This window comes from Helicoverpa armigera, chromosome 1 (assembly GCF_030705265.1).
Source record: "Helicoverpa armigera isolate CAAS_96S chromosome 1, ASM3070526v1, whole genome shotgun sequence".
In the NCBI taxonomy this organism is placed as follows: domain Eukaryota; kingdom Metazoa; phylum Arthropoda; class Insecta; order Lepidoptera; family Noctuidae; genus Helicoverpa; species Helicoverpa armigera.
The window spans coordinates 492,903-506,843 of record NC_087120.1 but is presented as its reverse complement, the minus strand read 5'-3'; the positions used below and the strand labels follow the sequence as shown (position 1 = coordinate 506,843).

The 13,941-nt window shown below is 35.3% G+C and overlaps 2 protein-coding genes and 1 long non-coding RNA gene across 5 annotated transcripts in view; 1 reads left to right on the top strand and 2 right to left on the bottom strand.

Moving 5' to 3' along the window:
- Positions 1-13,941, bottom strand: part of LOC110376548 (Krueppel-like factor luna) — a 128,324-nt gene that overhangs the window by 62,995 nt on the left and 51,388 nt on the right. The window lies entirely within an intron of this gene.
- The window catches only part of LOC126054617 (uncharacterized), an 83,562-nt gene that overhangs the window by 63,951 nt on the left and 5,670 nt on the right, over positions 1-13,941 (top strand). The gene's annotated exons all lie outside the window — the stretch shown is intronic.
- On the bottom strand, positions 6,166-8,596 carry LOC110376546 (uncharacterized). The gene is made up of 2 exons (XM_021335041.3): positions 8,322-8,596; positions 6,166-7,453 (listed from the first exon to the last, which is right to left on the bottom strand). The coding sequence occupies exons 1-2, from the start codon at positions 8,347-8,349 to the stop codon at positions 6,384-6,386; spliced, it is 1,098 nt and encodes a 365-aa protein (XP_021190716.3). The 5' UTR covers positions 8,350-8,596; the 3' UTR covers positions 6,166-6,383.

The window sequence follows — 13,941 nt, the reverse complement described above, 5'->3', positions numbered from 1 at the left end:
AATATTTGCAAAAATGTTATAATCAGCAAAATTAATATTTGAGTGAGCGAAAATAACCTCCCACATAAGTATTGAAGTCTGTAAAAGGCCAAATTAAAGCAATTTACAACGAGAGATAAAATCCAACGGTCAAAAATATATCACACTTTGAGAAATGCTGAGTTTAACACATTTTTATCACCATCGTCATAACATCCCATCATCTGCCTAGACTTTATTTAACTATGTTGGGGTCGTCTTCCAGTCTAACCGAATGCAGCTGAGTACCAGTGTTTTAAAAGGAGCGACTGCCTATCTGACGTCCACAACCCATATAATCCCAATACACCTACGTAAAACTAGTTGCCAGACTGACTTGCTTCTGACTACCCGTGCCGACTGCCAAAATTGTCGTATCCTCGTAGCTTGGGTCAAATTAAAAAAAAAAACACGTTGTTTTAGTACAGTTGCATCAAAGCTTTGAGATAACGTTTGAATTTCAATCTACACGTGTTCCCAGATATAATTGGCAAATATTTTCACCAGATATTGAAGCACGGGCCGGCGTGGAATTCATCACAACTTTAAATTGCCTTTTTTCAATGTCGGTCTGTCACTTTAGTTTTATACGGGAGCCTACAATGTTGCAACGAGTATTGATAGAACAGAAACCTTGTTATTTTAGCTTCCGTTTACGTCCTGAACACTACTTCCCGCACCTGGAACTTGGTAAATATCCTATTTGTTACTATATCGTCATCTGGGAAAAGGCTAGGCAGATGATGTTACGATGATAATGTATAATTGGACATTTTGAACCCAATCACAAGCTTTCGGTGTTAAAGCTAAGATTATAATTTGTGAAATAGAAATTGACTTTGGTTTTCAACACAAACGACTTTAAAAAAGTGGAGAGTTAATTTACGGTTATTTCTACAAAAACACTCACCGTTTCATGACAAACAAAAATACCACCTGTGTGAAAGACTAACATGAGTCAGTTAAGGAAACAAGAAGAAATCGGATTACAAAACACAAATCCCAAGAAATCTACAACCCACTTCCTTTTCGAAATCATTTCAAGATTTAAGAAACTAGCCGTTTTCCCGCGGTTTCACCCGCGTCCCGTGAGAGCTGCTGCCTGTACCTTGATAAGATAAGCCTAAATATGTTACTTTGGATGAGTGTGGCGTTCCAACAGTGTAAGAATCTTTTCAAATTGATAATTAGTTTCAGAGCCTTTATGGTACAAACAAACAAAAACATGCATGTATCCTCTTTATTATATTAGTATAAGAAGGCTAAGTAAACTTATGTATTTCAAAATAATTTGATTTTAACGACGACATCGTTATCAATATTATATACTTAAGGGAAGTTTTTTGATTGTACGAAGTAACGAACGGAACTTTTAGACCATTTTTTTAAGAACCTAAGAATGACAAACATACTGCCAAACTTCCACGTTATAATATTAGTGTGAAGTGTGTTCTACAAATATTTTGTATGTAAAACAGTTTCTTAGTAGTAGCAAAAGTTATGCCTATAATTTTATCCTTATAAGGCTTTTAGTTGCGAATCTATTAGCATTTAAATATTCTTAGTCATAGCTTGAAGTCTTTGGCAATGGTTTATTCGAGGACAAATATCACTTTAGTCTTTAATAATCGAGCTTATTACTTTTCGTTCATCACAATTTTTGAAACACCTAACCTACCCTTTCATTTACTAACAAAAAATCTGTAACGGTCTAGGCCTAGGCTCCTCCTCTTTGGACGAAAATAAATCTTACAATTATAAAAGTAAATAGTGTAAAAAGATACGTACATATCCATATCGATAAATAATAGGTTACAACAAAATCTCTATAAAATTATTAGTATGTAACATCGCAAATTATACTAGCCGGTTGTTAGACTAAGCCAACGTATATATCCAAGCATTTTAAGCAAATTACTGCAATTTATTTGACAAGGAACAATGCTACTGGTCGCCACAAAGATTTTATACTAAGTATAAACAGAAAAATCTTGTTACACACTATCGACATTGGGTTTCAATTTTTTTTAAATATCTAAACTTGGTATATTTTACTCATGGAATGTTCTGAAGTCGTTTTCTTCTCCCATACTTATATGCTATGGGATGCATAGCAGGAAAGAGAGATACTTCTCTGAACGACGTCATTTTACAAGTAAACACAGTTTCTTTTTAACTCAATTCATAATTTTTTGGTCTTTTCCCATTAACCTTAACCATCAAGACCTGTCTCATAACATGATCCTCATTCCTCCGTCTGCTCAATGTTATTAAAATTCTCAATGTGATAAAATATTCATTTATCAAGTACGGAAGGAAAACCTTTCCTCTTTAAAGTATGCTAATGAAAATAACCTATGTTAAAGCTTAGCGAGCTTAGCACGAGATTTAGAAGGTGCTATCGGTCGACCTACTTTTCTAATCCCTGACCGTTTTTTTATATTTTTTATTCGCACGATTTTTCCGTGGAATTTGCACATTTTTTTTTTTAATATTCGCTTGTAAAATATCTTTACTATCGGATTAACTGCCAATATCATTATTTGAAAGGTTAGCATAATAGGAAAGAGGGTAAATATTTAAAAATTTATACGAGATAATTGAATACTCGTAACGAGTATAGTCAGTATTGAATCAAAACGCTACAAAAGCAAACGTTAGTAAAACGTTAACATATAGAGCCAACAATCAATTTTAATGTTGGCAAACCAAACAATTCACGCTCCGAATCCGCAGCGATTCCGACAATCGTCGATTACGACTGTCGATTGTCGTGCCAAATTGCGTTTAATCGCTCGTCTGTAAACAGCCTTACCGGTAAATGGTGAGTGACGTCACCGCAGCATATAGGAATGTCGCGACTCGAGTTTGTATGCAAAAACACTATCTACTATAGTTATTGTATTTATATCTACACTAATATAATAAAGAGGTGTTTTTTATTGTTTGTAGTCTTAAGGTTTCCAAACTACTGAACCGATTCCAAAAATTCTTTCACTGTTGGAAAGCTATACTCTTCCCGAGTAGCACAGGCTATATTTTATCCCGATACGGACAGTAGTTACTACGGGACGCGGGTGAAAACGCGGCAAAACGGCTAGTAGCTTATATTGCTACGTAATTTAATTTTATGTTGCTTCAATTCGGGACTGGTTTTCAATTATTTTTTAAGCGGCCAGATGTTCGTTGTTTTATTGACGTACCTAATAAGTCATTGATTTAAAACTGCGAGTTCATTTTTTGTGCCTACTGGAGACTGTGGCTATGAGAAAGATAAACTGTTTCGCAATATCGTGAGAGATACGATCATACTTTTAAAATGGATTCATTGACTGCCATGACAAATTAAAAGATTAATAAATTGTTATGTCCATATTTTTGAGACTCGATACTAACTTAAAAGGTTTCAATATAATACACTCAATTGTTTAGAAAGGCCATAGCTAAGTCACCAATAGTTGCAAACAAACAACTTATCAAAACAAAAATGACATAACTTACATAACCCTGAAGTTACACGTTGTCGAAAACTTAGAGCAAAGGGCATCGACTCTAGTAATCACGACGATTACCACAAGTAGCCTGAATCATATCACACAATGGATGTACCACATTCCATACGCCTTCCATACATAAATGGTGCCCATTGTCGCTCAAACGTGATTCGACTGGTGGTCACCAAACAAACTAATTTCAGCTATAGTGTTAAGATATAAAGTTGAAATTAGTTTGATTGTGCGAGGGCTAGGCATAAGTTAGTTTGAATGGTATCTATTTTAGTTTTCAATGACGAAGTTATGTACTAGTGTTTGGGGGTTTGTGAGTGGAATAGTATTGTAAATTGTTTTGTTGGTAATGCAATGATGAGGGAGCTAAGTTACAGATCAGATCATAAAGTTAAGCAACCATCCATGAATGGATGAACTATGTATTATTAAAAACTGCCATAAAAGGAGTATCGTTACTTCGTCGAGCAAAAATGTCGTAATTTCGATGATATAAAGATTTTTCGCAGTGACCTGGAACAATTGCTATCGAGGCAATATTGAATTTTTTGGTCGAATATCAAAAACGATCATTCACATTCAGAGCTATTACTTTTAAGTTTCAACTTTTTCATTGATGTGTTCAAAATCTGTGTCTGAGAAGACGAAAAATAAGCTTAAAAATTATGATAATTCCGTGGTCTTTGCTAATCAAAATAATTTACTTGTAATAAATTGGCAAAGGAATGTTTGAAATGATAAGAGTGCATTCACGTTGATAACACAAAGGGGCAGAAGTCGAGACCTTTGGCCAGCCATTCCTAGACACCGACTTGCTTGTTATTGTTCATTTAAACTTCAAAATTAAACCCTTTCAGAGAAGATTTAAGGTGCATTATTGCAGTAATTGTTATGCTAAGTAAGAGTTACCTTCAAAAGTCAAATTATCTTCTTATGCTATACAAAACCTTCTATTTTTGTCTTTTCGCTTTCAAAAATCCTTATTCAGAGCCTAACCTAATAGTTACTCTTAATGGTTTGATTTTGATCGCTCCTTGTAAGACACTGGCATCCAGCTGCATCCAGTTGGACTGGAAGCTGAGCCCAAATAGTTGGGATAGGCTAGGCAGATGATGATGGTTTGATTTTGATCAGTATTGATAGCTGTATTATAAATGTTTATATTTCCAAAATAAAAGGCTGTAACAGTAAGGCTGTAAGAATCTTCCACTGAAGTGTAAACAAATCACTACTTACCCCATTATTGAAGCTTGGCATACTTGGCTTACATAACCGTGCGAAGCGACAAACTGTTTTGCTTACTACGATGTTGTAAACCGCACTACCAGCTAGGAAGTATTCGATAACACTGAAACTACTGTGAGATCACCCATTGTGTTACCATAATATTATGGGAAAATGTTGCTGTTTGAGCTTCGACTATATTTGCACGTGTTTTTGTATGCATTTACTTTATACTGCGGTAGAGTTAAATATGTGTGTTAACATGACACATACGTGACATTTTCATGGATTTTAAGAGGACGAATTGGAATTTTTGGCGCCAAGGATGTCAATTTTTCTCAGTAAATACAAAACGGATCAAAATACAACTTGGTTACCTGAAAGTTCATGATATAAGCCTTATTTTGTTAGTTGTAGAAACATGATTAGGTAACTTTTATAACAGAGAAAAATATATCAAACATACCTCTTTTTAAAAAGAGATTCACATATTATGGGCAAACGAGACCGATTTAAGCCTCTTAACTTTTTTAGTAGTTGAGTAAATACATACTCTTTAAAATGGTAGTAGGAATTTTTATTAAATTATCATTTCTAAATATTAAAATTACAAAACCATTTTGTCGCTTACGACTTTTAGTTATAAGCTAGCGCGCGTATTGTTATCCTCGCCCCGCTCAGACGCTCCGACCCCTTTTGGCGCCTTAGATGCGCGTGCCGGTTATGGAATTATTGTTGACCACTTCCTCGCCTTAAACCAGTATATGAAACACTTAAGAATAAAAGCGATAATCACTCGCTTGTGTAACATACACACGTTACTCCATTCATAAAGTAGGTAACTGCGAGATGACTCAGAGCGTTTCCGAACATATCTAGATGTAGTACGTATAGTGTAGCTATAGTGATTCACTTTATGATGGACAAGTGTTAGTTAACGATACCTTTACTGTGGATTAAGTTTGTGTTTCATTATAGGCTTGTATTTACCTTGTCTTGTTAATTAGTCATATTTACGTACTTGAACCACTTCTTCTAGACTTAGGGACTCTAAAATTGGTAAAAAAAAAACACGAATGGCATTGTAACCTGATGATGTAGCGAACAGTGTGTTTTCACGAGGAAACTCCCCAACGCTTACAAAACGTTGCATAGTGAGTTTTACTATTGGTAAGATATATGTGTATCCCTTGCCTTCATCTACAAGGCTGATTAAGGTTATTCATAAGCATAATACTTCATCAAAATCGGTGGTGATTGCCTCATTAATTATGCTCTTATTCAAAGCGTAGTCTTCACCTTAAATAACAACATTATATTCCAACTTCAAGATGGAGATTGAACCTTTGTCCCGGATAACTGGAATAAAGGTTCTATCCTGATCGGTAAAGTAATTAACTGGCCTGATAATCCGGAGAGCTTACGACAGTAAAAGCCTAAGTGCCTTGTTATACCAAGACGGTAAAGCCTTTCTATCTTCAGCCGTAAGTACTTACGATTAGCTAGCAGAAAATACTGGATACTACATATACTTTGAAACTTGCTCAGGAAAGTAATTGAAAGTACATACAACATTGAATTTAAAAATAAAACAAATTGCACATGTCACATAAAAAACCTACATTAAATATTTATTTACAACGCTATAATCTCAGACCATACGTAGTATATTTTATTCTGAATGTCCAGCGGCCATATTTTTACGTTGATTTTCATGTTTTCTACAATTGTGTTCAACACTTTATGAATATCAAAAGTTTTGCCTTCGATCCAATCTCTTAGCATCTCGGTTACGTTTTCTAGATTTTCTATATTTTGGTCATTGACATCGTAAACTCCATCGATAAGGTTAAATAGTTTTCGCAAAAGTATAATACTCGGTTTCAAAGTGTCCGGAGCTAATTTTAAAATTTTGTCAGGATTCACCAAAATTTCATCCACGAAGTCCAAGGTATCCCTTTTAACGATGGCTTCGGCGTTGATTATATATTTAACAGTTTGTCGAAATTTTACGTTGGTCTTTATAAAATATTTGTGCGTTTCTAAAATCTCTGTTACCGGGACGAAGAAGCGCTTCAAGTCCCGTGACGATAAATTCATTATGGTTCTTAACCAATCTGTAAGATAGTCACTATAATAAAATCTGTCTCTACAAATCTGTAGAGTATCGCATATATTGTTTTCTATGTAATTAAAAGAAATCTTCATCTGTTGCCTTAATATCTTCTCTTTCAACGTCTGCCTGTACCATTTCGTATGCTCCAGCATTTTTCCCTTCACATTTTTCACGTGGTGCCTTAATACTTTTTCTAGAATATAATTAGAGACATCCATAAAATCAAGCATGAAATGATCTGTGACATTGATAGGTTTTGCTCCTAGCAACGTCTTCAATTTATTGTTGACCATCTCCGTATACCTTTCCTCGATGTTAATGAAAGCTTTTTTGATATCTGCTACATCAGATGGACTCAAATCATAATTATTCATAATATTAAACTTAACGTATCTCAGTTGTTCAGTTGATACTTCTATTAAAACGTTTACAAACGTGTCAAAGAGTATAGTATCGTTGCTTTGAGCTATGTTTGGTATAAGTTCATTTATATGTGTTGCATTTTCTAGATTTATGTCATCTTGCGTTTCATTTGATATGATGTAATAGGTGGAGTCTGAATCACTTCTAGCTTCACCGCACATTGTATCTGTATTGAAAATTAACATTAGACTTATATCGCTACAAATTATTCGATTGCAAACTGTTATTTGACAACCTAGCAGTCAGAAAGAACAATATTAAATATGGCGTGATAAATTTAATACAGAACGGATTAATGATATTTAAAATCCTCCACAGTTGAAATAATCTTTTTCACTAGTAAAATGTTCAGTAAATGAAAGATGAAAACCAATAACATTGTGAAAGGAAAACCAATATCGATATGAAATAAGATTGTAAACACAGACTGCAGGATTTCTCAGTACTCGTTCAAGTAATCCAAGTGCTATTGACTGCTTTATTGGTAACAATAGTTGGAATAAGTCTAGACTTTATAGGTATTTAAGTTACTCATTTCTGCTATTTCGAAATGAACTAGATTCTGCTGGTAGTTTCACGGTAACAAAAAGTAGCCTTCTTTGATAAATGGACTATCTATCTAACACTGTTTTTTCCCATTGCAATAGTTTCTAAGCTTAGCGACAAACACCATACATATAATTGTGATGTTCTTTTTTTGTTTGTTCATTGTATGGCAGCAGCCGAGCGATTCAACCGACTTGCGTTAAATGCAGCACCCTGTATTATGCGGTTTTAGCGCACGTGACTGCATGCGCTTTGACACTACGTTCATGAGTCATGCAATAAGTATATATAGCTATGTATAATGAAATTGGATTACTTATGAACGATTCCTTTAAGGTTTAGAATCCAAGATATAAGTAATTACGAAAGTTATGAATTGAAGGAGAAATCACAGTTGATGCTTTTGTATTATCTGATGATTATAGCACATTTTTATTTGAATAGAAGCACACACGTATATCTTCTAAAAGCACCAAAAATCAACTCACAAAATAAAACAGTAAGAAACACGATCATTTTGCTTGAGTACAAATCTATTACTATTCAGATCATGAAAAATATTGCATTCTACGTTTTACGAGTGCAGTAAAAGTTAACATTTTATATTCAGCCCAAAGAAGTGTGCGTATGACTGCGTTATTGAACGACGATATTAGATTAAAACTTTATAGGAATTCTCGACACGACAACAAGAGTAAAAAAATAAAAATATAATCCTTGCATCATCCGCTTAGGTTATACGAGGCCACAGATATATGCATAGATAGACACGTAAGACTTAATACCCTTTTTAGCCCTTTGATAGGAAATCATCAACTGACCCCTCTCGCTGTGGATGACGCGTGAGGGAGTGTCAGATTTTACTGACTAAAACCCACCATGTTCCCTCGTAAGCCCTTTATGTATCAGGGCCGGGGTAACCCTTTTTAGCCCTAGGTTAGAAAACTAGGGTGTAATGAGTAAATAGCACGCTTGTGTAAGCGTGTAGGTAGGAAAGTGTATCGGGTTCAGTAAACGGGGTGAGATTTACGGCCCTTTTCAGTTTGTCGGTATGTTGCTAAATTTAGATACCAGGGTATTTTTGACGTTTACCCTGCCGGTTCAGATGGTTTCAATGGAGTCTGTTTTATATGCCGACGACAAAATATATAAATACAATTATTATTCCTGAATTCAACGACAGCTTTCAGATGAATGCTTGTACAGAAAACTCTCACTTTCTCAATTGAATTTTAATAGTTGATTCATAAACTTAGCTCATATTAATGACATATTCAATGTATAAATAGTCGATATGTGATATGGCACATTAAAGTCTGAAAAATAGCTCTTCTTTTTCATCAAAATATTTCCTTTGAGTGGCATCTCAAAAAACAAACTGCAATAAAAACTGAGGGACACCTTCACTTCATCACGTTTTTCGAGCAAGACGGCGCCATCTTGAAGCGAGATGACACTGACACTTCTGACAGCCTTAATGGCGCGAAAAGTTTTGACGCGTGACAATATTGACAGGTAAACTCGTTACAGAGCACACCTTGCAAACTAGGAATATGAAGTTTATCTTTTTAAATAAAATATCGCATATTTTTAAGTAAAGTAAGTTTAGCTTTTGGGGTTTGTACATAAGCGTATTTTCTTGACAGTCCAGTCATAAAAGTCGTGGTGGCCTAGTGGGCAAAGAACCAACCTCTCAAGTATGAGGGCGCGGGTTCGATCCCAGGTCAGGCAAGTACCAATGCAACTTTTCTAAGTTTGTATGTACTTTCTAAGTATTTCTTAGACACCGTTGACTGTGTTTCGGATGGCACGTTAAACTGTAGGTCCCGGCTGTCGTTGAACATCCTTGGCAGTCGTTACGGGTAGTCAGAAGCCAGTAAGTCTGACACCAGTCTAACCAAGGAGTATCGGGTTGCCCGGGTAACTGGGTTGAGGAGGTCAGATAGGCAGTCGCTTCTTGTAAAGCACTGGTACTCAGCTGAATCCGGTTAGACTGGAAGCCGACCCCGACATGATTGGGCTCGCAGGATGATGACATAAGCGTATTTTCAAAAATTTTACAACGGTGTCAATATTTCAGTTTGAAATAACGTTTCAACTGTGATAATCTACTTACCACTTGTGATGCAATTCTTAGGTATTGTTCCAGTTTCTTCCTGCGTTTATCAAAGACATTATTGGTAAGCCTACCTGAAACAAAAGAAAAACGAAAATAAGCATCTTGAACATTACTGTGAAAATGGATCTTTAAAATCGACGTGCAAGGGCATAAATGTTCGTGACTTTTCTTAATAGCAATACAAAATCTTACATATTTACGAAAACGCAGTATTTTATCATAAAATGGTTGGTATTTTTGCCCATTCCCAAAACCAGAGTTAATAATATCAAAGAGACACATTATATTCTATTGGAATAATGTTACACCTTCAGATATTCTTATGTTGTTATGTCTACAGGAAGAAAAAACATACTTCAACAACGAGCAAAAATAATTAATATCATGTCCACTATTTTCCACGAAACAGTCCAGTCATAACAGCAACTGATCCGTAAAAAAACATCGGAAAAATAATTTCCCATTAGAAGAAAATATTAATGATAATATTTGTAAGCAAGCCAATAGGAAATAATACGGAGTTCACATACGCAGACGGGACCGTGACGCCGGATACGGCTCGGATACGGCACGGATCCGGTTCTGTTCGCCGTGCCGCATATTTCCTACCCATTGGACTGACTGGCATAGTTTGATCCTTGCTGTCTGTACAGGTATTTTAATTTGAATTAGAATTTCACTTTATGGTATGACCATTCTACGGGTTGTTTAGTCTGTGGGTATAAGCATTACATCGTAAATAACAACATTGAATTGTTGTTACATACGTTAAAGTTTGAATATGTAGATGTAAATGTTTGTTACTTTCACTTAAAAAGATCTGAACAAATGATTAAACTTGTCAGAAATTGTCGAAATAGTATGATAGACTATTTGAAACTGGGCGCAGATAGTAGTACCTTCGGGAAGTGACCAAAACCACAGGCGGGTGCTAGTTTTGAATAAACCCCCTATTTGACTCTAGTACCCTACAGTAAATAAAACGGAGCATACAGAAAATTTGAAGATTTCAAGCTCAATATAAAAAATATTTTATTTGCAAATAGGTTGAAAACATTTTTACACGCCAACCTCTCGTTGCAAGCGAGCTGAAGTCGGTATTTATTCAATGTATTTCCACATAGAGGTACAGAATTTTCAGAGCGTTCCATATCAATTGGAATCTTCCGCATTTCCAATAGAATGCGTCAAAGGGAGATAACTTCTGCCGGATGAAACGCAGACGGCGTTAATTTTCGATACAGCTTACATCCTTTTGAGCTGAGAATGTACGCTGTTTTTCATGTAGATTCGACTAACAATTTCAATTGGAAAATGATTTTCATTGATTCGTGAGTTCTGTTAGTCTATCTATACTAGGAGTATTTGTGAAGTTCTAAAAAGTTAACTCAAGATCTGCTAAACTAATAATTACGAAAATTATTTAATAGAAGTCGCGGTAGTCACGTTGTTATATTGAGAGTTTTTATTGGTTATATTTTAATCCTGATAAAGATTTACGAAAGTAACTACTACATACGATGTATTAAAGGATAGAAAGTTATACATTTCTTACGACCTTTTTCGAACTAGGTATTTCAAACTAGATTAATTTGTTTAGGTAATACTGATAAATAAATAAACAATCTCATAGATTACTTAATCAAATAATGACGAAAGATTAGACATAATAAACTTCTGATGTCACATATAATTTCTCGACAAACAGTCGTAAAAGAAAAAGGCTAGGCAGATGATTGTATCAAAATAAGTTTTTTTTCAACTGTTAAAATTGCAACCGAGGTAGATGGTTCCTACTATTTAAGAGACACATGTTTTCATGGAAATCCATCAAAATCACGAAAAATACACTATAAGAAAGACTATGTCTTCTACAATTCTCCACAAATTTTTTTGTAGAAGTACTCAAAAGACAAGATAAGCCAATCATCGAAATTACCCGTAAATCAAACTTTGCTAACTCAAAGTTTACCTGCAAGTCAGCCGTGCATTATTGAATGACAAGTCTCTCATACTTTATTCAGGGGAACCAAAGCTGAGTCTACACTGCGGCAAATTGTACCACCATTGTTCAATACAAATACAAGTGAACACTATTCAACCATCAAAGGATTTTGTGGCAAGATTAGAACTACGGAATAGTAACAGATATTCTGAGTGTTTGTAATCGGTTTTGTGGAAAACGTACGGTTAAGGATTTTAGGCTTACTGCAACGGTTGTGGCCGATGAACGATGTAGTTTTCGAATATTCGATTCGATGTATTCACTGTTTTCGAAGTCGGCAATATATATACGGTGTGAATAAAATGTTAATGCGAGGCATGAAATGGCTGAATTTAGTTAGGAAGATGAAGGAAGTATGGAAGATGATGAGAACTCTAAAATAAACTGAAAGAGAAAAGAGACAGCTGCTCAGAGTTATTAAAATTGAAAAGTTGACAAAAGTATGACGTGTGTGCCTTACAAGTCCCATTTTTGGATCATTTCGCTGTCCCCTCTCAACTAAAATTGACGAGCATAGAATTAGCAATAAGAAGTTACCTAAACGTATTTTCTTTCTTATTTTATTTACACGCCTATTTGATCTAACACCTTCAATGTACACGAAGCCTTACACAAAATTCAGTGCGAAGTTTTTCGTGCGACACGAACACGGGAGTTTGCTAAAGTTTCGTACTTCAACACGAGTTGGTAACGTGACGTCAGAGTTAGAGCGCTTATCTAGAGTACCTACGTACCTATGTATATCTGTTGTGTAACTGTTGTGTTTGTTTGCTTTACTTTAGCAAACTTTAGCATCAACTGTAGGTACAGGTCCGTGTATTTTTTTGTCATGCAAAACACATCCTGACAGTTAAAAAGATAAAATAAATAAAACCGGCCAAGTGCGAGTCGGACTCGTGCACGAAGGGTTCCGTAAATTACAGTTAAATCAACCTATCTCAAAAACTATAAGAGATACTTTGATCAAACCAAAAATCGTTGAAAGAGTTAATTAGCATGCATCACCTCTATTTTTTTTAGAATTTTATACCCCGTAGTTATAAAAATAGAGGGGGGGGGGACATACTTTTTACGACTTTGAGAGCTGATATCTCAAAAACCGTTCACTTTAAGAAAAATGTTTTTTAGAAAACTTTATATCATTTTAAAAGACCTTTCCATTGATACCCCACACGGGTATGTACATCGAAAAAAAAAATTTCATCCCTCAGTTACATGTATGGGGGGCCCCACCCCCAATTCTTTTTTTTACTATTTAGTGTCATATTTTTGTAGCGGTTCATACAACACATATTCCCATCAAATTTCATCACTGTAGTACTTATAGTTTCCGAGTAAATCGGCTGTGACAGACGGACAGACGGACAGACGGACAGACGGACATGACGAAACTATAAGGGTTCCGTTTTTGCCATTTTGGCTACGGAACCCTAAAAAGCACAATATTGCGAGAGAATTTTATCGTTCAACTAGCTTTCGCCAGCGGTTTCAACCGCGACTACTCCGTGCAACTGGATAAAAAATCTATAGTAATCCTCGATAAAAGGGTTACCTTCCTAACACCAAAAACGTTTTCCAAATCAACCAAGTAGTTTCTGTGATTCATCCGTTCAAACAAATAAACTCAAAATCACCGCAACAAACGAAACTTTACCTACATTTTACGCAAAAGAAAAAGAAACCAACTTACAAAATTCAGATAAAATCATAAACCGCTATGCACCTAGATAGGAGATTGCATCACAGCGTTGCAAGCTATTGATCTGCCATATCAATGAGCTGCAGGGTTAACGGACGACCGGCCCTGACGATATTCATGTTAATATAATACCTACTACGATGTATTTTCACTACGTTAGGCTATTTTTAGATGTTTAGTTACGTAATATGGAGAGAATCCTTACTTACGACTCTTTATTAACTTAGATCTGTCCTTACCTATGTTTCACAAATAAATATATTGATTGATTGATTGACTTAACAA

Excerpts from the sequence above, each read along its gene's own strand:
- LOC110376546 (XM_021335041.3), bottom strand. The coding sequence starts at position 8,349 with ATGATCGTGTTTCTTACTGTTTTATTTT. Across the intron at positions 7,454-8,321 it reads GTTTCTTACTGTTTTATTTT|ATACAATGTGCGGTGAAGCT; the intron begins GTGAGTTGATTT and ends TTTTCAATACAG.